Below are 26,097 nucleotides of genomic sequence, written 5' to 3'. Positions count from 1 at the left end.
AACGTGCTTCTTGAAATGTTGCACATACTCAGTGTATTGAACCAACTGGCAACCCAAGAGGAGTTTGATGATTGTATAGTTTCCCATATACCATCAAGAGACAAAACTTTGCACAAAAAAGCATTTCTTTAGAAAAAGGTATTTTGTAAAAATTTCTTGTACATTCTATAGATAACCTTGGCTTATTCTACAAACTGACAGTCACACGTTGCACAAATCTTACTTTTAACTCATAGTTTTAATGTAATGATGTATTGGTTATATGTTACAGCTGTTTTTAATTTAAATGTTGATAGTAATTTGTTTCCTTTAAAGACCAATTTTCTCCAGGGCTTTAGTGACTACCTAGAAAAATTTCAGGCAATAAGTTTCAGTAACTTGTTGTGAGCTATGTTCTTAATAATGCACTCTTGTAGTTGTTGTAATCTATAGAATCCAGTGTCTGTATATGTAGGGTGTAAGTTATTTTTCTGCATTGAAATTGACTTTTCAGAGTGGGTGATATTTACTATCAACTAAGAAAAGTTAATACAGCCACGTGACTTTTTTTTTCTCGTCACAGTAGAAGTATGTTTTGAAAAATGAGATGAATCACAATACAAAACGCATAGCTGCTATTCAGTGGTAAATGTATGAGAATAAATTGACAGAATCATGACAAGAATCATGACTGATATTACCAGAAGTGAATCTGCACCAAATTAATGAATGAAGTACACATATTTAATATGTCATTTATCTAGGCTCACTTGCGTTATCTATTGAGTTTTGTCAGCTCAGAATGAGTAATCATTCTGCACTAGTGTGTTTCAGTGTGGTAATGTGTGAACCTTGCCCATGCGTGCTACTTGGCGACACACTGTAACTGAAGTTCTCTCAGCTGAGTACAGTTTTTCTTGGTGATTGACTTCGTGGGACAGAATCAAAGGCACAAATTCCTTCATCAGTAGGGTCGCGTTTTCCTCTCTTCCTCCACCATCATCAACACTATTTTCGGCTACTGTTTCTTAGTGTTTGCCACAGAATATTATCACACTTTCAGTACATAGAAAAATTGAGTCTTCAGTGCTTCATTCCATGTAATGTTCCCGAAAACTTTTAGTGCAGAAGTCTATGTAGCTCCAGCTGCCCTTTGTCAGCGGATGACGGAAATGATGCTATTACCGGCTCTCCACGCGATGCTAGCCAGTAACAGGAATATCAGTGTGTTTACTGCTCTGTGTAACCACAGCAACCTAAGAACAAAAACAAAATTTTCTCTGAGAAATAACCACATTAATTATTCAGAATTAAGAATTACGTTACAGAAACAGTTGGAAAGGCTATTTTGGCGACATTAAACTTGAGAGAACCACATTTCATGGAACCAGCAGATGGAAGAATAAAAATAGCTCCCAATAAAATAGTTCAAGTTTGTACAGCTACAGACCCATAGCACTCTGTCGTACAGATGATAAAACACCATGTTCAGATGCATTCAGTTTGTAAAAATGTCTACTATACAGAAGTGAGTCGTATTTTGTACTTTAAAAATTAATGTTTGCAAATTTTGAACATGACAGTTACTTATGGCAGTGTATCACAATCTATGCGTTAGGCGAGAACTTTAAACGTTTTGAATTTGGAGTAGTATCGTTGCATATTGTACTAAATGACATCGTAAAGTCGTTTCAAGGGCAGCTCGTTCTGTATTATCGCGAAATAAGGGAGAGAGTGCCACGATTATGATACACGAACTGGGGTGGCAGTCATTAAAACAAAGGCTTTTTTCCCTGCTGCAGAATCTTCTCATGAAATTTAAATCACCAACTTCCTCCTCAGAGTGTGAAAACATTTTGTTGGCGCCCACCTATATGGGCGAAAATGATCATCAAAATAAAATAAGAGAAACCAAAATTCACATGCTAGGATTTAAGTGTTGTTTTTTCCCGCGCGCTATTCGAGAGTGGAACGGTAGAGAAGCAGCTTAAAGCTGGTTCGATGAACCCTGTGCCAGGCACTTAACTGCGAATTTCAGAGTAATCATGTAAATGTAGATGTAGATGTAGAGATAGTAATTGGTTACCGTACTACTACGTTGCTTATAAACAGAGCGAGCTGTTAAGGACATGCTTTCGGGTGCCCTGTCGACTTGTCTTCGTTTTATTCACAATACTAGCTGACAAACTCGGCCTGACCCGTGTATGCATTTTGCCACTTCTCTATTAGAAACGAAAACAGAACAGAAGTGAATTTTCTTTGTAACGTAATATCGAATAACTTTCATTTCCGTGTTTTTGCAAAAAAACCTTTGAAAATAGGAAACAGTTTCTGTACTCGGGGAGCAGCTGCCTCAAGTGTCTCCAATGCTATTTTGTAAGCGTCTCTATGGTAACACCTCATCATAGCTCTATAGTCAGCTATGTTCTCGCCTATAGCCGTTTGCGCTTCGCATTGAAGGCTGGCGAATGTTCTACTAGGTTCAGGAGTTTCCACAAGTTGACTTGACTGTAGGAGTGTCTTAATGGTAAAGAATAAATGTATTAAAATTTCATGCATGATGCGGCATTTTTTCACGCATTTCAGTGTCCGTGACCTCATATCTATTGAACTATGTGTCGTACTATGATACACTCCTGGAAATTGAAATAAGAACACCGTGAATTCATTGTCCCAGGATGGGGAAACTTTGTTGACACTTTCCTGGGGTCAGATACATCACATGATCACACTGACAGTACCACAGGCACATAGACACAGGCAACAGAGCATGCACAATGTTGGCACTAGTACAGTGTATATCCACCTTTCGCAGCAATGCAGGCTGCTATTCTCCCATGGAGACGATCGTAGAGATGCTGGATGTAGTCCTGTGGAACGGCTTGCCATGCCATTTCCACCTGGCGCCTCAGTTGGACCAGCGTTCGTGCTGGACGTGCAGACCGCGTGAGACGACGCTTCATCCAGTCCCAAACATGCTCAATGGGGGACAGATCCGGAGATCTTGCTGGCCAGGGTAGTTGACTTACACCTTCTAGAGCACGTTGGGTGGCACGGGATACATGCGGACGTGCATTGTCCTGTTGGAACAGCAAGTTCCCTTGCCGGTCTAGGAATGGTAGAACGATGGGTTCGATGACGCTTTGGATGTACCGTGCACTATTCAGTGTCCCCTCGACGATCACCAGTGGTGTACGGCCAGTGTAGGAGATCGCTCCCCACACCATGATGCCGGGTGTTGGCCCTGTGTGCCTCAGTCGTATGCAGTCCTGATTGTCGCGCTCACCTGCACGGCGCAAAACACGCATACGACCATCATTGGCACCAAGCCAGAAGCGACTCTCATCGCTGAAGACAACACGTCTCCATTCGTCCCTCCATTCACGCCTGTCGCGACACCACTGGAGGCGGACTGCACGATGTTGGGGCGTGAGCGGAAGACGGCCTAACGGTGTGCGGGACCGTAGCCCAGCTTCATGGAGACGGTTGCGAATGGTCCTCGCCGATACCCCAGGAGCAACAGTGTCCCTAATTTGCTGGGAAGTGGCGGTGCGGTCCCCTACGGCACTGCGTAGGATCCTACGGTCTTGGCGTGCATCCGTGCGTCGCTGCTGTCCGGTCCCAGGTCGACGGGCACGTGCACCTTCCGCCGACCGCTGGCGACAACATCGATGTACTGTGGAGACCTCACGCCCCACGTGTTGAGCAATTCGGCGGTACGTCCACCCGGCCTCCCGCATGCCCACTATACGCCCTCGCTCAAAGTCCGTCAACTGCACATACGGTTCACGTCCACGCTGTCGCGGCATGCTACCAGTGTTAAAGACTGCGATGGAGCTCCGTATGCCACGGCAAACTGGCTGACACTGACGGCGGCGGTGCACAAATGCTGCGCAGCTAGCGCCATTCGACGGCCAACACCGCGGTTCCTGGTGTGTCCGCTGTGCCGTGCGTGTGATCATTGCTTGTACAGCCCTCTCGCAGTGTCCGGAGCAAGTATGGTGGGTCTGACACACCGGTGTCAATGTGTTCTTTTTTCCATTTCCAGGAGTGTATATTTATGTACGTATATTCAGCGGAATATGCAGATACTGGCTGCGAGACACGTTGCGAATAGAGTTGATAGCACAGATGTAGTAAATTTAATCGTTATGTGTGATGCAACATATCTCCTGACTATGAGTCAGCAGTTGATGGCTGAAGTGTCACAGTTACGAAGAACACAGGCCAACGATGGAAAAACTTTCTTGCTGAAATCCAAACTGTATCACCCACCATTTCTTCACATTTTACAGTTAAATTTATTAAATTAAGCGATTTTTAAAGAATTTAACAGCTTTTATATAGTTAAAAAGATTTAAAAAGGAGTTGTAATGAATGTAGATGACGTTGGAAGCACTGCTGAAAAACATTTGCTGGCAAAAGAGGTCGATTCTATTTTTGTGTTAACAGGTGGTGTTTTGTTTACTGTCAACCTAACCTCACTTTCCCATTTCCTGTGCATATTCTCAGTACAACGTCTAATCGTGGTTGTAAAAACTCTGCTGACAGTTTTTGTTATATTTGTGGTGAATTTGTGATTAAAAAACACCAAAGAAACATTACAGATTTTGTGAAAAAGGTTTATCTACCATAGTTTGGATCTAAACTTGGTGATTCAGATAAATCTTGAGCGCCACATAAGGTATGTTATTTGTGTCGAAGAGCTGAGAAAATGGTCCAAAAAGGAGAAAAAAAGCCTTTAGATTTGCTGATCGTATGATATGGAGCGAGCCAAGAAACCATTCCGATGATTGCTCCTTTTGCACTGTTGATTTTACTGGTCATAATTCGAAAAACAAGAAGGTAATAAGCTACCCTAACCTTCCCTCCGCCATCTGACCAGTAGGGCATGGTGTAGATCTGCCGGTTCCTGAACCACCAGATGGTTTAAATTCGATTCCAACAGAAGTATTTTCTGATGTACAATCTGATTTAGAAGAACCAGATGATGAAGAATTCGATTGTAATGGAGAAAGTCTAGAGTCCAAACTGTATACTCAGATCGAGCTTAACGATTTGTTTAGGGATCTGGGCTTACCAAAAGAAAAAGCTGAATTGCTTGGCACTAGATTAAAAGAAAAGAACTTATGGGCAGTTGAAACGAGCATATACATGTCTAGAAAGACGGGGAGCAGCAATTTTCCAAGTTTTTTCAACAAGAAGGTGATTTAGTGTACTTCTCGGACATTCCCAGTCTGATGAATGAGTTTGGTACTAAAAACAAAAAAGGAAATTTGTTTATTGATTCATTCAAAATTAGTGATGGAAAAATGCTACCAAGGCTGCTGGAACACCAACATGATGGAGGACTACTGTTGGTCACTTCACCAAGAAGTTCAGCAAGCGACTCATCGTACAAAAAGCTACACAAGAAGCTTCAAAGAAAAAAGAGAAGAAACACAAACCAATTCCAGCTGACAAGTGAAACCTCTACTAACGCATATCATTGTTTTAAATGGCTCACTGTAAATACAAACCATGCTTATGTTGCAACAAAACGTTTCATTAATTTCTCCATTTACCGTATAGCATAGGTTTTTTTACTATATAATAAAAAGCCTCTCAGCCTCTTCAGCCACAGCCTACGTATATTTATAAGATAATTGAAACACGTAGGAAGGAAGACAACAAATGGTGTTTTTTTGAAAACACGTGATCGGTAATATTTACGATTCTTACATGAAATGGCTTACAATAAATAGATTTTTTTTTATGTCACAGTCGTGGAAAATATCTATGATTTTCAAAACTTCTTTGATGATTTTATATTACAGTTAAAATATACAGTAGTTGCTGGTGATAATGTGAATAATGCTATGGTGTAATGATGAATATGGTGATACATGAAACTGATGATGATAATGAACGATGGTGGAATGACGACTATGGCTATGGGGGCTTCCAGAACGGCAGGTAGCAACTAAAAGTGAGCAAGGGGGAGGAAGAAAACGGAAGGAAGGTGTAAGGTGGAGGATTGTGACTAGGGATGGGAAGAGAGGTATATCTCGGGACGGATTTCGTCGCTGGAGAGTAGGAGTTGTTGATATTCAGGCGTGATATGGTGTATACGACACGTAGGTGGATGGAAGGTGGATTATGGATGTAATAGCGGAGTAGGGTACAAGCATTGGTGATTAGTGGATGGAACACTGGTGTCGCGACTGAGTTTTGAGGTTTATGTATTTGATTAGAAGGTGCTCTAGGAAGAGAGGAAGGTTTGGCAAGTGAAGGAGTTGATACAGGATGCAAGGTGAGGAAGGTAGGCGGATGCAGAAGGCGAGGCGAAGCGCGTGTCTTCCCAGGATTTCAAGGTACCTATAGAACTTAGGAGGGCGGAAATCCAAGCAACGGGGAGATATAGGAAGATGGGGTGGATGAGGAGTTTATAAGTGAGTATATTGATAGAAAGATGTAGACCCCAAGTGCGACCTGTTATTAGTTTTAGTCAGTTTCGAGCTTTGTGCTACATGGTAAGGAGGTGTTGCATTCCATGTTAGTTTTCTGTTGAGGGTTAGTTCTAAACACTTTATGGCGTTGTTCAGAGGGACGGGTTGGTTGTTGATGGAGAGACGGAGATAACCACGACGGAAACGAAACGTGATGCGGCCAAAGATAGTAGCTTGGCTATTCTGTGGATTTACTTGAAGTTGACACATGTTCCAGCTTCCAACCAGGAAGTTCAACTGGCGGTGGAGGGAGGCATTGGAGAATTGGAGGGTGTAGTGAATGGTGACGTCAGCATGTTGTAGGAAGTATGTGGGGAATGGTGGTTTGGGAATGTCTGCAATGTAGAGGATGTAAAAGACGGGCCACAGGACAGGGTTTTGAGGCACACCTTTCTAATTAATGCTATAAGAGTCTGGCATCAGTGATATACGTTTTCTGTCATAGTTTTAGATATAGAGTGACAATTATTGAACTATATGAAATAAAGTCATCATAACTTGTGTACGGTTAGGGTTAGGACGTTAAAACTGCACGTTTGGCCACAGGGCATGAAGGGAATTAGCATGCACATGCATGGTTTGGTTTAGCGGTGAAGCCCACGTTCATTTGGATGGGTTCGTCAATAAGCAAAATTGGGATATTTGGGGGACTGAGAATCCGCATATCGCGATCGAGAATTCTCTTCACCATCAGCGGGTGACTGCTTGGTGTAGAATGTCCAGTCACGGAATAATCGGTGCGATATTCCTTAATGGCACAGTCACTACCGAACGGTATGTGAAGGTTTTGGAAGACGTGGTCTCCTGACCTTCATTCCTTACATATTCTGCCCTCACAATCATATTCCGCACATCAAGACACCTCATTGGAACCCAAACTCGATAAGATAAAGTCAATGTTGTGTGAATTCATGTAAATGATACGCAAATAACAAGTAAGCGCACCATGGTTGAAATACTCGAGGCTGGCATACACACATACATTCCAGACACGACAGTCACAGGAGCTTTTAGTTTGAAAGAGGCAGACGACACGCTGGGAGGTCGATCCCTTCAGAGGACGAGTCAATCTCGGCCGCCCGTGGAGTGGACAGCGTTTGCCCGAGTGAAAGGGGAGAATGACCCCGTGTTCGGCTTAAAAACAAATTCCGCTACATTGTGTGGGAGCGCCCAGCCTACGCATTCTTTACAAACATAGCACACAGTTTCAGAGGTTTTCACAGAGAGACAGCAAACGCTAAACGCCGATGCTACAGATTTCCAGATTGGTCGCCATAAATGAAACGTCATTCTCCCATTTTAGAAGAGCAATGCTGATTGGCAGAAGATATTCCTGACGCCTTGAGCTGAAGGAGTAAAGGAAGAGATTGGAAGATATACCCCTTCACGTCTGGTGTGGAGAGGGGCCACTCCGTTGTCGCTCTTGGAGCGAGAACAAAAAATGGTTCAAATGGCTCTGAGCACTATGGGACTTCATATCTATGGTCATCAGTCCCCTAGAACTTAGAACTACTTAAACCTAACTAACCTAAGGACATCACACAACACCCAGTCATTACGAGGCAGAGAAAATCCCTGACCCAGCTGGGAATCGAACCCGGGCGCGGGAAGCGTGAACGCTACCGCACGACCACGAGCTGCGGACGGAGCGAGAACACGTAACGAGAGCGTGTGCGCTCGTATGTGTACTCAAAGAGCGAGAAACAAGTGTATCCTCAGCACTGCACTGTGAGAGCACCTCTGTCGAGAGCGAATCGGAGTGCGACTCTATATTGAGTCCTTGCGATTAAGTGTTGTTCACTGTGTTGCCCGACACACTTATTGTACGGTGTGAATGGACAGAGTTATAGTTAAACGCCTTCGAGCGAATTTTTAAGTGGCATCGTGATGGACTGGTTATCTGATCGGTGTACCACGCCAACAGTTAGACTAGGGGCGAATAGGAGTCCTTGACTTCATCAAGGCGTAGGGAGAGTTTGATTGGCAAAGGTCAATCCAGACAGAACGAGAGTTATCTTGTTTGTCAGCAGCGAGCGGCGCAGACAGCAGTCATCGCAGCTTATGGTATTGTACGCTACAGGTCTTGCGAGCCCCATATTTCCTCCACAACAGTACACTTCACTGCATTTCACACATGACAGCCTCGACCGTACGTAGCAACATTCTAACGGATAATTATCCAAGTTGAGTAGGCGTGGCTCTCAGCCATTCTGCCAAGTCAATAACAATCTTAAACTTTGTATAGAAATTTCATTAACGAATCCTATCCTTGAGAGGTTACTTCACATTCCGAAAAGAGCCAGGATATAACTTATTCAATTCATAACTAAAAGTGCCATTGTGATTTCTCTGAATTTTTGCAAAACAAAAATTGTTAGTTTCATGTTTTTCTTACACTAACTAGCACTACTCCAGTACCCAAGTATCCCACTATTTACGTAAGGCATTTTGTGAATTTTTGTGTCATTTCCTTACAGCGGACGACTCCAGAAGATGTTTATTGCTGAAAGTTTTTCAGGCAGTTCTCTTTAAAACTTTAGGAGCATCTGTCTGACTTCTGTAGTAGTGTGGGGGTGGAAATTGCATCTTTCTGGAGCCACAGGGTAAAGGGTACATCTCAGATTAATCCCTTGCGCAGAATGACAGAGTGGTACCCACACGCTCACAGTTTCGGAAAATGATTTCGTCCCCATTACCCAAAGTGACCCTGATTTTGACGATATGTGGTTCATGCAAGACGGGAATCAACCCCAACGAAGCAGGATAGTGTTTGATATCCTGGAGGAGGATTCTGGGGCCCGCATTCCGGCTCTGGGGCAGCCAGAGGCCACTGGCATGGGGCTCCATTGGCCGCCATATTCTCCGAATCTGAACACATACGACTCCTTTTTATGGGACTATATTAAAGGCAAGGTGTACAGCAATAATCCCAAAACATTTGATGAGCTGAAAACAGCCATTCAGAAGGTCATCGACAAGATCGATGTTCCGACACTCGGCGGGTCATGCAGAATTTCGATATTCGTCTACGCCACATCATCGCCAATCATGGCAGGCATATCTAACAAGCTTTAACCTAAATACGAATACCTGTAGTGACGAAACTTCCTGTCAGATTAAAACTGTGTGCCGGACCTAGACTCGAACTCGGGACCTTTCCCTTTCGCGGGCAAGTGCTCTACCAACTGAGCTACCCAAGTACGAGTTGGTAGAGCACTTGCCCGCGAAAGGCAAAGGTCCCGAGTTCGAGTCTCGGTCCGGCACACAGCTTTAATCTGCCAGCAAGTTTCGTATCAGCCCACACTCCGCTGCAGAGTGAAAATCTCATTCTGGTATCTGTATTGACGTTTACATGTTGAATAAAGTTTCAGCCCGCCGAAGTTTGTAACTAATTTATGTTTTTTTTCATATAGTTCAATAATTGTCACCCTGTAACGTTATTGGGAACAGTGGTCGTTTAGTAAAGTAGTATTAGTAAAAAACATTCTCCATCGCAAAGCCATTTATTCAAATATGACTGGTTTCGGCCATCTTCAGGTAATGCATCATCAGGCTGGCGATGATGACGTTTGGAACAGTTGTGCTGAGCCCAGGCACAAAACCGAGAATTTTTGCTACTGGGGTCAGCACCGGTGTTCCAAGGGGTCGTTATCGTCAGCTGGAAGGTGCATTTTCTGAAGATGGCTTACTACTAAAGTCCGAAACCGGTCATACTTTAATAAATGCCTTTTCTACAAGTTATAGTGTAATTTTGCACATCACTTCGAGGACCGTTCCTGAGGATGGGGACAGTGAACCACTCGAACCGTAACGCGAGCTGACCTCCTCCAGCGCCTCCTGGCGGCGGGCACCGTGTCCATCTCGTCCTTGAGCAGCAGGCGGCGCGCGCCGCGCACGTAGTGGTAGAAGTACTCGTCCCAGTCGAAGCCGCGCATGTCGAACGGCAGCAGCTTGCGGTCCTCGCTCGACAGCCGCGCCCACAGCGCCTTCGTCTGCGAGTTGTCGAAGTCCCAGTGGTGCGTCGCGAACGGCGCGCACACGTCGATGAAGCGGTGGATCTTGCGGTAGCCTCGCATCAGCCTGTTGTGAGGGGAAAAACACAGGGGCTATGTACACTACTGTCCATAAAAATTGCTACACCAAGAAGAAATGCAGATGATAAACGGGTATTCATTGGACAAATATATTATACAAGAACAGACATGTGACTACATTTTCACGCAGTTTGGGTGCATAGATCCTGATGAATCAGTACCCAGAACAACCACCTCTGGCCGTAATAACGGCCTAGGTACGCCTGGGCATTTAGTCAAACAGAGCTTGGATGGCGTGTAAAGGTACAGCTGCCCATGCACCTTCAACATGATATCATAGTTCATCAAGAGCAGTGACTGGCGTATTTTGACGAGCCATTTGCTCGGCCACCATTGACCAGACGTTTTCAATTGTTGAGAGATCTGGAGAATGTGATGGCCAGGGCAGCAGTCGAACATTTTCTGTATCCAGAAAGGCCCGTACAGGACCTGCAACATGCGGTCGTGCATTATCCTGCTGAAATGTAGGGTTTCGCAGGCATCGAATGAAGGGCAGAGCCACGGGTCGTAACACATCTGAAATGTAACGTCCACTGTTCAAAGTGCCGTCAATGCGAACAAGAGGTGACCGAGATGTGTAACCAATGGCACCCCATACCATCACGCCGGGTGATACGCCAGTATGGCGATGACGAATACACGCTTCCAATGTGCGTTCACCGCGATGTGGCCAAACACGGATGAGACCAACATGATGCTGTAAACAGAAACTGGATTCACCCGAAAAAATGACGTTTTGCCATTCGTGCACCCAGGTTCGTCGTTGAGTACACCATCGCAGGCGCTCTTGTCTGTGATGCAGCGTCAAGGGTAACCCCAGCCATGGTCTCAGAGCTGACAGTCCATGCTGCTGCAAACGTCGTCGTCGTGCAGATGGTTGTTGTGTTGCAACCGTCCCTATCTGTCGACTCAGGGATCGAGAAGTGGCTGCACGATCCGTTACAACCATGCGGATAAGATGCCTGTCATCTCGACTGCTAGTGATACGAGGCCGTTGGGATCCAGCACGGCGTTCCGTATTACCCTCCTGAACCGACTGATTCCATATTCTGCTAACAGTCATTGGATCTCGACCAACGAGAGCATCAATGTCGCTATACGATAAACCGCAATCGCGATAGGCTACAATCTAAACTTTATCAAAGTCGGAAACGTGATGGTACGCATATCTCCTCCTTACACGAGGCATCACAACAACGTTTCACCAGGCAACGCCGGTCAACTGCTGGTTGTGTATGAGAAATCGGTTGGAATCTTTCCTCATGTCAGCACGTTGTAGGTGTCGCCACCGGCACCAAACTTGTGTGAATACTCTGAAAAGCTAATCATTTGCATATCACAGCATCTTCTTCCTGTCGGTTAAATTTCGCGTCTGTAGCACGTAACCTTCGTGATGTAGCAATTTTAATGGCCAGTAGTGTATATCATCTTTTTCCTTCCATTGCAATGACTCTATCATAAACCTTCTCGTAATCTAAAAAAAGGCGCAAAACAATTTTCATTAATTGTTTAACAACATATCTCTATTAGAACACGGCCTTCACTTTCTGATAAACATTTTCTTCCTGTACCATTTTCTGCTATTCATTAAAAATTTTTATGGAGGCATTTAGTTTGTGGATGATATTCAGCACTGATACTCGTGCGGTCTTCAGTCCAAAGACTGGTTTGATGTAGCTTTCCACGCTCCTCTGTCCTCCACAAGCCTTTTCACCTACGCATAGCTATTGCAGCCGACATCCATTTCAGCCTGTTGCTACATGCATGCCTAGTTATCAACAATTTTTGCTTCCAGCACTTTCTTCCACTATCAAATTAACTATTCCATGATACATCAGAATGCATCGTATGTATCGATGCCTGCGCCATAAATTCGTGGTTGCGAAGATGGACGAAAAAATGATTCAAATGGCTCTGAGCACTATGGGACTTAACATCTGACGTCATGAGTCCCCTAGAACTTATAACTACCTAAACTTAACTAACCTAAAGACATCACACACATCCATGCCTGCGACCGTAGCGGTAGCGCGGTTCCAGACTCAAGCGCCTAGAACCACACGGTCACAATGGCTGGCGAAGATGGACGCCATGGACGTCGGGAGTGAAGTTGTGCCTCATACAGCCTATTGCGCACAGTTTGAGTCGTAACACGGCGTCTTGTGACTGCACGAAAAGCATTATTCAACATGATGGCGTTGCTGTCGGTGTTCCTTCGAGCCATAATTTGTAGGTACCGGTCATCCACTGCAGTAGTAGCCCTTGGGCGGCCTGAGCGAGGCATGTCATCGACAGTTCCTGTCTCTCTGTGTCTCCTCCATGTCCGAACAACATCGCTTTGGTTCACTCGGAGACGCCTGGACACTTCGCTTGTTGACAGTCCTTCCTGGCACAAAGTAACAATGCGGACGCGATTGAACCGCGGAGTTGACCGTCTAGGCATGGTTGAACTACAGACAACACTAGCTGCCTATCTCCTTCCTGGTGGAATGGCTGGAACTGATCGGCTGTCGGACCCCCTCCGTCTAATAGGCGCTGCTCATGCGTGGTTGTTTACATCTTTGAGCGGGTTTAGCGACATCTTTGAGCAGTCAAAGGGACTGTGTCTGTGATACAATATCCACAGCAAACGTCTATTTCAAGGAGTTCTGGGAACCAGGGTGATGAAATACTTTTTTTGATGTGTGTACTTTCATCGAACGACGTATTTCGTTAGCTTCCAATGCCGTTCACACAATTAATTTGACAAGAGTAACATATATTAGTGTCTGCATAATATTTTCTATGGACAGTATCTGAAAGGAGGATAATGGAATGTAGTGCAACTAAATCAGTTGACGCTCAGGGAATTAGATTAGGAAACGAGGCACTTCAAGTAGTAGATGAATTTTTCTACTTGGGCAGCAAAATAACTAATAATGGCCGAAGTAGAGAGGATATAAAATGTAGACTGGCAAGGACAAGAAAAGCGTTTCTGAAGAAGAGAAATTTGCTAACATCAAATATTAATTTAAATGAAACTTCCTGGCAGATTAAAACTGTGTGCCCGACCGAGACTCGAACTCGGGAGCTTTGCCTTTCGCGGGCAAGTGCTCTGCCATCTGAGCTACCGGAGTTTCATATCAACGCACACTCCGCTGCAGAGTGAAAATCTCATTCTGGATTAATTTAAATGTCAGGAAGTCTGTTCTGAAAGTATTTGTGTCGAACGTAGCCATGTATACAAGTGAAAGATGGACGATAAACATTTTAGATAAAAGAGAAGCTTTAGAAGTCTGGTGCTACAGAATAATTCTGAAGGTGAGATGCGTACATCACGTAACTAATCAGGAGGTAGTGTGCAATATTGGAGGGAAAAGAAATTTGTGGCACACCCTGACTACGAGAAGGGTCCCATTCTGCGACAGCAGGGGATCAGCAATTTAGTACTGGCGGTAAGTGTGTGGGGTAAAAATTATAGATGGAGGCCAAGAGACAAACACTGTAAGTAGATTCAGAAGGATGTAGGCTATAGTAGTTATTCGAAAACGAAGAGGCTTGCTCAGGATAAAGTAGTATGGAGAGCTGCCTCAAACCAGTCTTAGGACTGAGTCCAAAACAGCTACAACAACAATATTTTAATTTCGTAAATATCACAGTTTTTGTCGCAGCTCATTCCTTTTGTCTTACCTGAAAAATAATTATTATACACTGAACGACAAAGAAACTGATACAGGCATGCATATTCAACTACAGAGATATGTAAACAGGCAGAAGACGGCGCTGCGGCCGGCAACGCCTACATAAGACAACAAGTGTCTGGCGCAGTTGTTAGATCGGTTACAGTTGCTACAATGGCAAGTTGTCAACATGTAAGTGAGTTTGAACGTGGTGTTATAGTCAGAACACGAGCGATGAGACACAGCATCTTCGAGACAGCGATGAAGTGAGGATTTTTCCATACGACCATTTCGCGAGTGTACCGTGAATATCAGGAATCCGCCAAAACATGCAATCTCCGAAATCGTTGCGGCCGGAAAGAGATCCTACAAGAATGGGACCAACGACGACTGAAGAGAATCATTCACCGTGACAGAAGTTCAACCCTTTCGCAAATTGCTACAGATGTCAATGCTGGGGCAGCAAAAAGTGTCAGCGTGCGAACCATTCAACGAAACATCACCGATATTGTCTTTCCGAGCCGAAGATCCAGTTACGTACCCTTGATGATTGCACGACACAAAGCTTTACGCCCCGTTTGGGCCCATCAACACCGACAGTGGACTGTTGATGACTGGAAACCTGTTTCCTGGTCGGACGAGTCTCGTTTCGAATTGTATCGAGTGAGTGGACGTGTACGGGTATGGAGATATCCTCATAAATCCATGGAACCTGCATGTCAGCAGGGGACTCTTCAAGCTGGTGGAGGCTCTGTAATGGTGTATGGCGTGTGCAGTTGGAGTGATATGGTACCCTTGATACGTCTAGATACGACTCTGACAGGTGACACGTACGTAAGCATCCTGTCCGATCACCTGAATCCATTCATGTCCAATTGTGCATAGCGACGGACTTGAGCAATCGCAGCAGGACAATGCGACACTGCAAACGTCCAGAATTTCTACAGAGTGGCTCCAGGAACACTCCACTGAGATTAAACACTTCCGCTCACCACCGAACTCCTCAGACATGAACATTATTGAGCATATCTGGGATGCCTTGCAGCGTGCTGTTCAGAAGAGATCTCCACCCCTCGTACTCTTACGGATTTATGGTCAGCCCTTCAGCATTTATTGTGTCAGTTCTCTCAAGGACTACTTCAGACATTAGTGGAGTCCATGTCATGTCGTGTTTCGACACTTCTGCGTTCTCGCGGGGGCCCTACACGATGTTAGGCAGTTGTACCAGTTTCTTTGGCTCCTCATTCTAATAAGTAGTCCATTTTGGGTGTAGCAAGCATCAAATATCAGAGATGCCAAAGCATTGTTCATTAACGGTTGGACCAAAATAATAACAACATAATTATTATTATTATCGTCATCATCATCATCATCATCACCTTTCCCATGGTCGATATTGGAGCTATGCCGTTTATCAGTTAAGTCAAATGGCACAATGTGAGTAATAGATGTATATTAAACGTGAAGGGAGACTTTCTCAGTCATGTTACGCACAAAATGGCCGCGTGCTATGGCTGTGATATGTACGCCATTTTCCGCCGACGAATTTTACATGCTATGAGACGTCGACACTGAAGTCGTAATTCTTCAGCCTAGCTATTCGGCAACCTACCACACGGTACTGGTCTACAGGTTTCGGTTAAGGGATGTGCACAGCCGCATCCGTAATGGTTTGTAACGTATGTGGCGTTGAATAAGCGATAAAACACAGCATGAGAATACGAGCCTGCGACTTTGATTACCGCTACAAAAGCCTTGCGACCCGGTATCGTTCCTTGCCACAGCTTACAGTTTGAAAAAAAATCAATACCAGGTTTGACGGCCGAAGAGCAGATGGGACGAGTCATTCTCATTCTCTCAATAGCCTTGTCACAAGAAGGAAGAAGAGCATAGCCTTGTCACAAGAGGGAAGAAGAGCAAATAGTTGCAAGATACCCTCTCAACCGCGAGGTCGACTGATCAGCAGTGATCGACTGCACGAATATACAAAAATCAATGGAAATCACTACATTAAAGACACATAACGTGTATACACAGGATATTCAATCTCCCAACAATATATTCATGAAGGACACTTTTTTTTGTCATCAGTCTACTGACTGGTTTGATGCGGCCCGCCACGAATTCCTCTCCTGTGCTAACCTCTTCATCTCAGAGTAGCACTTGCAACCTACGTCCTCAATTATTTGCTTGACGTATTCCAATCTCTGTCTTCCTCTACAGTTTTTGCCCTCTACAGCTCCCTCTAGTACAATGGAAGTCATTCCCTCACGTCTTAGCAGATGTCCTATCATCCTGTCCCTTCTCCTTATCAGTGTTTTCCACATATTCCTTTCCTCTCCGATTCTGCGTAGAACCCCCTCATTCCTTACCTTATCAGTCCACCTAATTTTCAACATTCGTCTATAGCACCACATCTCAAATGCTTCGATTCTCTTCTGTTCCGGTTTTCCCACAGTCCATGTTTCACTACCGTACAATGCTGTACTCCAGACGTACATCCTCAGAAATTTCTTCCTCAAATTAAGGCCGGTATTTGATATTAGTAGACTTCTCTTGGCCAGAAATGCCTTTTTTGCCACAGCGAGTCTGCTTTTGATGTCCTCCTTGCTCCGTCCGTCATTGGTTATTTTACTGCCTAGGTAGCAGAATTCCTTAACTTCATTGACTTCGGGACCATCAATCCTGATGTTAAGTTTCTCGCTGTTCTCATTTCTACTACTTCTCATTACCTTCGTCTTTCTCCGATTTACTCTCAAACCATACTGTGTACTCATTAGACTGTTCATTCCGTTCAGCAGATCATTTAATTCTTCTTCACTTTCACTCAGGATAGCAATGTCATCAGCGAATTGTATCATTGATATCCTTTCACCTTGTATTTTAATTCCACTCCTGAACCTTTCTTTTATTTCCATCATTGCTTCCTCAATGGACAGATTGAGGAGTAGGGGCGAAAGGCTACAGCCTTGTCTTACACCCTTCTTAATACGAGCACTTCGTTCTTGATCGTCCACTCTTATTATTCCCTCTTGGTTGTTGTACATATTGTATATGACCCGTCTCTCCCTATAGCTTACCCCTACATTTTTCAAAATCTCGAACAGCTTGCACCATTTTATATTGTCGAACGCTTTTTCCAGGTCGACAAATCCTATGAAAGTGTCTTGATTTTTCTTTAGCCGTGCTTCCATTATTAGCCGTAACGTCAGAATTGCCTCTCTCGTCCCTTTACTTTTCCTAAAGCCAAACTGATCGTCACCTAGCGCATTCTCAATTTTCTTTTCCATTCTTCTGTATATTATTCTTGTAAGCAGCTTCGATGCTTGAGCTGTTAAGCTGATTGTGAGATAATTCTCGCACGTGTCAGCTCTTGCCGTCTTCGGAATTGTGTGGGTGATGCTTTTCACTTTATTGGCAAAGAATTTTGATGAGATAAATCAGCCTCGCATTCAGACCTCTGAGTGGGTACGGTTCGCAAGGGATTTTCAGAAGGAAGACGAATAGTGCTAACGCTTTACGTATTGCAGTGTAAAACGTCAGAAGAACGAATTTCGTAGGGAAACTGACGAATCTGCGAAGTGATATGAGAAAACTAAAGTTAGAACTGGTAGGGAGAAACTGAAATAGGAAAATGGTAGATTTCTCCACAAATGAATATAGGGTAATAAAAACTGCACCAGTGAGTAATGTTTTAGGTGTTAGCATAATTATGAACAGAAAGGCATGCGATATGCTGAGTTACTCTGAACTACACAGTGACCGAACTATTTTTCTGAGGACTGAAATAAAGCAGATATCACATACTATTTTACAGGCTTACATGCCCATCTCAGAAGTAGCTGATGATAAATAAAGATAATACACTACTGGCCATTAAAATTGCTACACCAAGAAGAAATGCAGATGATAAACGGGTATTCATTGGACAAATACATTAAACTAGAACTGACATGTGATTACATTTTCACGCAATTTGGGTGCGTAGATCCTGAGAAATCAGTACCCAGAACAACCACCTCTGGCCATAATAACGGCCTGATACGCCTGGGCATTGAGTCAAACAGAACTTGGATGGCCTGTAAAGGTACAGCTGCCCATGCAACTTCAACATGATACCACAGTTCATCAAGAGTAGTGACTGGCGTATTGTGACGAGCCAGTTGCTCGGCCACCAATAAACAGACGTTTTCAATTGGTGAGAGATCTGGAGAGTGTGCTGACCAGGGCAGCAGTCGAACATTTTCTGCATCCAGAAAGGCCCGTACAGGACCTGCAACATGCGGTCGTGCATTATCCTTCTGAAATGTAGGGTTTCGCAGGGATCGCATGAACGGTACAGCCACGGGTGGAAACACATCTGAAATGTAACGTCCACTGTTCAAAGTACCGTCAATGCGAACAAGAGGTGACCGAGACGTGTAACCAATGGCACCCCATACCATCACGCCGGATGATACGCCAGTATGGCGATGACGAATACACGCTTCCAATGTGTTTTCACCGCGATGTCGCCAAACACGGACGCGACCATCATGATGCTGTACACAGAACCTGGATTCATCCGAAAAAATGACGTTTTGCCATTCGTGCACCCAGGTTCGTCGTTGAGTACACCATCGCAGGCGCTCCTGTCTGTGATGCAGTGTCAAGGGTAAACACAGCCATGGTCTCAGAGCTGACAGTCCATGCTGCTGCAAACGTCGTCGAACTGTTCGTGCAGATGGTTGTTGTCTTGCGAACGTCCCCATCTGTTGACTCAGGGATCGAGACGTGGCTGCACGATCCATTACAGCCATGTTGATAAGATGCCTGTCATCTCGACTGCTAGTGATACGAGGCCGTTGGGATCCAGCACGGCGTTCTGTATTACCCTCGTGAACCCACCGATTCCATATCCTGCTAACAGTCATTGGATCTCGACCAACGCGAGCAGCAATGTCGCGTTACGATAAACCGCGATCGCAATAGTCTACAATCCGACCTTTATCAAAGTCGGACACGTGATGGTACGCAATTCTCCTCCTTACACGAGGCATCACAACAACGTTTCACCCGGCAATTCCGGTCAACTGCTGTTTGTGTATGAGAAATCGGTTGGAAACTTTCCTCATGTCAGCACGTTGTAGGTGTGGCCACCGGCGCCAACCTTGTGTGAATGTTCTGAAAAGCTAACCATTTGCATATCACAGCATCGTCTTCCTGTCGGTTAAATTTCACGTCTGTAGCTGTAGCGCGTCATCTTCGTGGTGTAGCAATTTTAATGGCCAGTAGTGTATACGGGGTAAAAGGGGAACTCGCAAAATACTTGACGTAGGTTAAAGGTTTGGCAGTTCTGCGTCACTAGAACGCAACTATATCAGAGGAAATTGAAGGCAAATTAACTGGAGAATGGGGTGGGGGAAAGGAATGAGAGACGAGAAAGACTTACAGAATCCTGCCATGGGTTTCAACTGGTTGTAGCGGCCACACACTTCCAAAATCAGAAGGGTGGAAGGTTTATTCGGAAATGTCTTGGAGACAGTGGGAGATATCAACTGGACTACTTCAGTGTTAGACAAAGATTTGGCAATAAAACGCTGTAAAGCAAAGCAAACCCAAGTGAGGACACAGGCCATAACCTTGCAGTGATGAACAGCAGGCTGAAACGGAAGAGAATTAAGAAAAATGAGTATACAGTGAAATGGAATATAGGAAATTTAGCGTGGGTGATGTGAAGTGAAAATTCTATGAGGCAGTGTTGAACTGCCTCAGTAAAAGTGTTGAGAGTAGTTCAGCAGAAGACAAGTGGAAATAATTCAAGCAAAACAGTCCGAAATAAAACAGACAGTATTCAGCTGCATCCTGTTGACGGCACTAAGAACACCTCATTCCAACAGCTGTCAAGTCGGCTAACAGGAGAACCAAGAAAAAAAAATCCGCAAAATACAAAATGCGGCAAAGGAACTCCGCAACGTAGAAAAAGACAAAAGAAAGAATTTCCCGCTCATAAGGAACATACGGTATTACTTCACATGCCTAACGTAAAAATAAATTTCACAGTTTTGACATCAGCGTGCCCATCTTCCTTTGTCATGTTAGGCAATGAAACAATGAAACTGTAAATCATCACTGGCTTGACGTCATAGCTCTGTCACGGTGAAACAGTTATGCAAACGATCCGCTCTCCAACGGACGTACGATAATGCACAATTATATAGAACAACTGTCAACACCACTGGGAGAGGATGCTGTTTCTCAGATGAGTCCCGGTTCAGATGCGCGGGCAGTTTTGGGAAACAGCCCGTGTGCACAACCTGTGTGCACAGAATGAGTTACTGTATCTCAAGCATAATACACTGAGCAACTGAATAAAAGGATAACTTTTTCAAAATTCTGTATCTCCCACCGATTCCGACGCTTAAGTTCGAAATTTTGCTCATAGGTATGGAAAACCTTCCTCTGTAAAAGTGCAAAAGCGTGGCACCCTGAGACTTCACCCTCGGGCTCTATGACACTTCAAAGAGCGAGGTGTCGACACATGCAAAAAACAGGCCACAGCTCATAAGATCATTTGATATGTAAGGTGGGTTAATGATGTCACACGGGTACCATATCTCACCAAATTTCTGCCCAGTACCGCCGTATATGTGTCTCACGATCGGAAGGTCGTCGCAGCTCCTGTTACTTACATTTCATCACTTCTTTTGACACCTCTGCGATGAGGGTCAGACCCACGACAAACAACATTGAAATCACGCATTTTTCTTACGAGTGGCCAAGGAAAACATTCCAGATACACAGGCACTCAGAATCGACACGAAAAGGCCTCAGGGGATGTCATAAAGAGCGTTGATTCCCATACATTTTGAGGCCGGAAACTACAATTCTCTATGCGATAAGCAACAGGGCGATGTTCTTGAAAGCGTTTGATACTGCTGACCATCCTCCCACCGCCATCCCTGGGCGTTTCATTCCTACTCTAAGGACATCGTGGTGAGGAGGGGGGTTGTAACCCCTTTGAAAGTGATCTGAGTCCTTTTGCGTGCAGTTCGAATGCTCCAGAATACAGTGTCGAACCACTAGAGACCTTCTACATCTACATACATACTCCGCAATCCACCATACAGTGCGTGGCGGAGGGTACCTCGTACCACAACTATCATCATCTCTCCCTGTTCCACTCCCAAACAGAACGAGGGAAAAATGACTGCCTATATGCCTCTGTACGAGCCCTAATCTCTCTTATCTTATCTTTGTGGTCTTTCCGCGAAATGTAAGTTGGCGGCAGTAAAATTGTACCGCAGTCAGCCTCAAATGCTGGTTCTCCAAATTTCCTCAGTAGCGATTCACGAAAAGAACGCCTCCTTTCCTCTAGAGACTCCCACCCGAGTTCCTGATGCATTTCCGTAACACTCGCGTGATGATCAAACCTATCAGTAACAAATCTAGCAGCCCGCCTCTGAATTGCTTCTATGTCCTCCCTCAATCCGACCTGATAGGGACCCCAAACGCTCGAGCAGTACTCAAGAATAGGTCGTATTAGTGTTTTATAAGCGCTCTCCTTTACAGATGAAACACATCTTCCTAAAATTCTACCAATGAACCGAAGATGACTATCCGCCTTCCCCACAACTTCCATTACATGCTTGTCCCACTTCATATCGCTCTGCAAATGTTACGCCCAAATATTTAATCGACGTGACTGTGTCAAGCGCTGCACTACTAACGGAATATTCAAACATTACGGGATTAATTTTCCTATTCATCTGCATTGATTTACATTTATCTATATTTAGATTTAACTGCCATTCTTTAAACCAGTCACAAATCCTGTCCAAGTCATCTTGTGTCCTCCTACAGTCACTCAACGACGTCACCTTTCCGTACACCACAGCATCATCAGCAAACAGCCGCACATTGCTATCCACCCTATCCAAAAGATCATTTATGTAGATAGAAAGCAACAGCGGCCCTACCACACTTCCCTGGGGCACTCCAGATGATACCCTCACCTCCGACGAACACTGACCATCGAGGACAACGTACTGGGTTCTATTACTTAAGAAGTCTTCGAGCGACTCACATACTTGGGAACGAATCCCATATGCTCGTACCTTAGGAGTCTGCAGTGGGGCACCGAGTCAAACGCTTTCCGGAAGTCAAGGAATATGGCATCCATGGTTCGCAAGATATCATGTGAAAAAAGGGAGAGATGCGTTTCGCAGGAGCGATGCTTTCTAAAGCTGTGCTGATGCATGGACAGCAACTTCTCTGTCTCAAGGAAATTCATTATATTCGAACTGAGAATATGTTCGAGAATCCTGCAACAAAGCGATGTTAAGGATATTGGTCTGTAATTTTGAGGATCCGTCCTTCTACCTTTCTTATAAACAGGCGTCACCTGCGCTTTTTTCCAGTCGCTCGGGACTTTACGTTGGGCAAGAGATTCGCGATAAATGCAAGCTAAGTAAGGAGCCAATGCAGTATAGTACTCTCTGTAAAACCGAATTGGAATCCCATCAGGACCTGGCTATTTATTTATTTTCAACCCATTCAGCTGCTTCACAACCCCAGGGATGTCTATCACTATGTCCTCCATACGGGAATCTGTACGCGACTCAAACGGCGGTATGTTTGTACGATCCTTTGGAAACCATTCGATGAAACCTGAACTTGATGCGAAGCAGAAACGTTTTTATGCTTTTTCATCACTCCTTTTTCGCGCCTTTCTATGGTATGATCAAGGAGGTGGGCACATTAAAATGTGCGTGAGTGAAACGTCATGGTGTTCCTCTAACACCGCCCCCGCCCCCCACCCCAATTCGGCAACACTCTCGTACGTCAGTTGCGTACAATTCACAATTACCTTTCGATACTTTGGCACGCATTCTCTCTTGCGTCTGCTCCAGCAGGTGAACACCATCCGAGGGGTGTCAAAGGGGTTGCCCAACCCTCAGGCGCTAGAGCAGCTACGAGGCTTAATGTGTGTTGACATTTCTGACAGGTACAGGGTCACACAGAAAAACGGGAACATTTCTACAACCCAAAAAACTAGAAGTGATGAAGGAAAGAAATTGGATTCATAGTAATTAATATCTTACAACTTTTCCATTTACGAAACACTGATGGAATTTATCATTTTTTGAAATTACGTCCTTTAGATGGCGTCCTCCTGTACGAATACATTCGTGAAATCTGCTACTGAGATTCCTCATTGACCGCTGCGACATCTCAGTTGAGATACTGTGAACTGCATCGCGAATTCTGTGTTTTAACTCATCCAGGATTCTTGGTCGATTCGTGTACACTTCGCTCTTGAGGTAGACCCACAAGAAATCTGGCGATCTAGGGGGCCAGGGAATGTTACCGAATCGTGAGATCACACGGTTCCCAACCAATTCTCGCACATATGCCGTTGATTGCCTTGCAGTACGTGATGTCGTCCGCCCTGTTGAAACCAGGCTTTTTGAACGTTTGGAAAGTTGTTCAATGCAGGCGTAACGGAAGTTCGTAAGATCTCCACGTAACGATCGGCATTGACAGTTACTGTGTTTTCCAGTTCATTTGCGAAAAAATTGCGTCCGATAATCCCATGTGATGAAACACCACACCATACTGTCACTTTACTACCGCGTAAAGGGCGCTCATGAACGTCATTAGGATTTGTGTTTGCCCAGTAACAGCAGTTCTGTTTATTCACATAACCTGTCAGAAGAAAATGTGCCTCATCTGACATCCACAAATTGCTTAGAAATTCACAGTCATTGTTTATTTTTGTTATCATTTGTTGACAGTTTCCTAATCGTAACCGGTAATCGTTGTCTTTCAGTCGTTGCATCATCTGTAGTTTGTACGGATGGAATTTTAAACCAAGATGAAGAATTCTGCGAATGCTCTCCTGGGACATTTCTACCACTGCCGCGTGCTTACGAATTGAATGCCGTGGGCTCCGTAAGGCAGACTCGCGTACAACATCAGTGTTTGCTAGAGAACGCACACTTCTTGGACGTCCTGTTGGTTTCCCATTGAGGGCAGATCCAGTCTCTTCAGAGTTATTAATCCAACATTTTATCGTCTGTTTCGACGGAACGGCATCATGACGTCCTAAATTATGAAATCGTCGAAACTACCAAACTATCCTTGTTTTTATAAAACATCTTTATGGCTAACGCTTGCTGTTGTCCGTTCGACTGATACATGATTACTACGAGGTGCATTCAAGTTCTAAGGCCTCCAATTTTTTTTTCTCCGGACTGGAAAGAGATAGAAACATGCGCATTGTTTTAAAATGAGGCCGCGTTCTTTGTCAATACGTCCCAGAGATGGCAGCACCGTACGGCAGATGGAATTTTACCGCCAGCGGCGAGAATGAGAACTGTTTTAAATACTTAAAATGGCGACGTTTTCCTTAGTTGAACAGCGTGCAATCATTCGTTTTCTGAATTTGCGTGGTGTGAAACCAAATGAAATTCGTCGACAGTTGAAGGAGACATGTGGTGATGGAGTTATGGATGTGTCGAAAGTGTGTTCGTGGGTGCGACAGTTTAATGAAGGCAGAACATCGTGTGACAACAAACCGAAACAACCTCGGGCTTGCACAAGCCGGTCTGACGACATGATCGAGAAGGTAGAGAGAATTGTTTTGGGGGATCGCCGAATGACTGTTGAACAGATCGCCTCCAGAGTTGGCATTTATGTGGGTTCTGTGCACACAATCCTGCATGACGAGCTTGAAAATGCGAAAAGTGTCATCCAGGTGGGTGCCAAGAATGCTGACGGACGACCACACGGCTGCCCGTGTGGCATGTTGCCGAGCAATTTTGACGCGCAACGACAGCATGAATGGGACTTTCTTTTCGTCGGTTGTGACAATGGATGAGACGTGGATGCCATTTTTCAATCCAGAAACAAAGCGCCAGTCAGCTCAATGGAAGCACACAGATTCATCGCCACCAAAAAAATTTCGGGTAACCGCCAGTGCTGAAAAATGATGGTGTCCATGTTCTGAGACAGCGAGGGCGTAATCCTTACCCATTGCGTTCCAAAGGGCACTACGGTAACAGGTGCATCCTACGAAAATGTTTTGAAGAACAAATTCCTTCCTGCACTGCAACAAAAACGTCCGGAATGGGCTGCGCGTGTGCTGTTTCACCAAGACAACGCACCCGCACATCGAGCTAACGTTACGCAACAGTTTCTTCGTGATAACAACTTTGAAGTGATTCCTCATGCTCCCTACTCACCTGACCTGGCTCCTAGTGACTTTTGGCTTTTTCCAACAATGAAAGACACTCTCCATGGCCGCACATTCACCAGCCGTGCTGCTATTGCCTCAGCGATTTTCCAATGGTCAAAACAGACTCCTAAAGAAGCCTTCGCCGCTGCCATGGAATCATGGCGTCAGCGTTGTGAAAAATGTGTACGTCTGCAGGGCGATTACGTCGAGAACTAACGCCAGTTTCATCGATTTCGGGTGAGTAGTTAACTAGAAAAAAAAATCGGAGGCCTTAGAACTTGAATGCACCTCGTAAAATGGCGGACTGTTTGCTCGCTAACTGTCACTAACACGCAGTGCTGCCACCTGTCCACGGCTGCCACTACTCATTTCAAACATTCCCGTTATTCTGGGTCACCCTGTACATTAGTAACGTGTTCATGTAATGCGGGTGGGTGGTGTCGAGCGTGTTGCCAAACAGGGTGTCTTAGAGGGACATTTCGCCCCTGTTATTCACACATATTTTAAAGTTACCCTCCTGCCTCCTGCCCTTTCCTCCCCCTCCTCTCCATACGGCTGATTACGCTGTAGGAGGGCGCGAAAAAGGAGAGGTGAAAAAGAATATGATCCCTTTGCTGCTTCGGGTCATGTTGAGATTCCATCGAACAATTTTTAACAGT

At 44.8% G+C, this 26,097-nt stretch overlaps 1 protein-coding gene across 4 annotated transcripts in view; it reads right to left on the bottom strand.

Moving 5' to 3' along the window:
• Window positions 1–366: 366 nt before the first annotated feature.
• The window catches only part of LOC126100793 (fatty acyl-CoA reductase wat-like), a 253,262-nt gene continuing 227,531 nt past the window's right edge, over window positions 367–26,097 (bottom strand). For all 4 annotated transcript variants that reach the window (XM_049911417.1, XM_049911416.1, XM_049911415.1 and 1 more), the window contains 2 exons: window positions 10,290–10,547; window positions 367–1,235 (listed from right to left, as the gene is read on the bottom strand). In XM_049911417.1, coding sequence (XP_049767374.1) covers window positions 1,136–1,235; window positions 10,290–10,547 — 358 coding nt within the window. In that variant the 3' untranslated portion in view covers window positions 367–1,135. The remainder of the gene's footprint in view (window positions 1,236–10,289; window positions 10,548–26,097) is intronic.

The sequence above is a fragment of the Schistocerca cancellata genome, chromosome 9 (assembly GCF_023864275.1).
Source record: "Schistocerca cancellata isolate TAMUIC-IGC-003103 chromosome 9, iqSchCanc2.1, whole genome shotgun sequence".
In the NCBI taxonomy this organism is placed as follows: domain Eukaryota; kingdom Metazoa; phylum Arthropoda; class Insecta; order Orthoptera; family Acrididae; genus Schistocerca; species Schistocerca cancellata.
The sequence above is the reverse complement of the archived record's forward strand: the minus strand, read 5'-3'. Positions and strand labels throughout refer to the sequence as shown.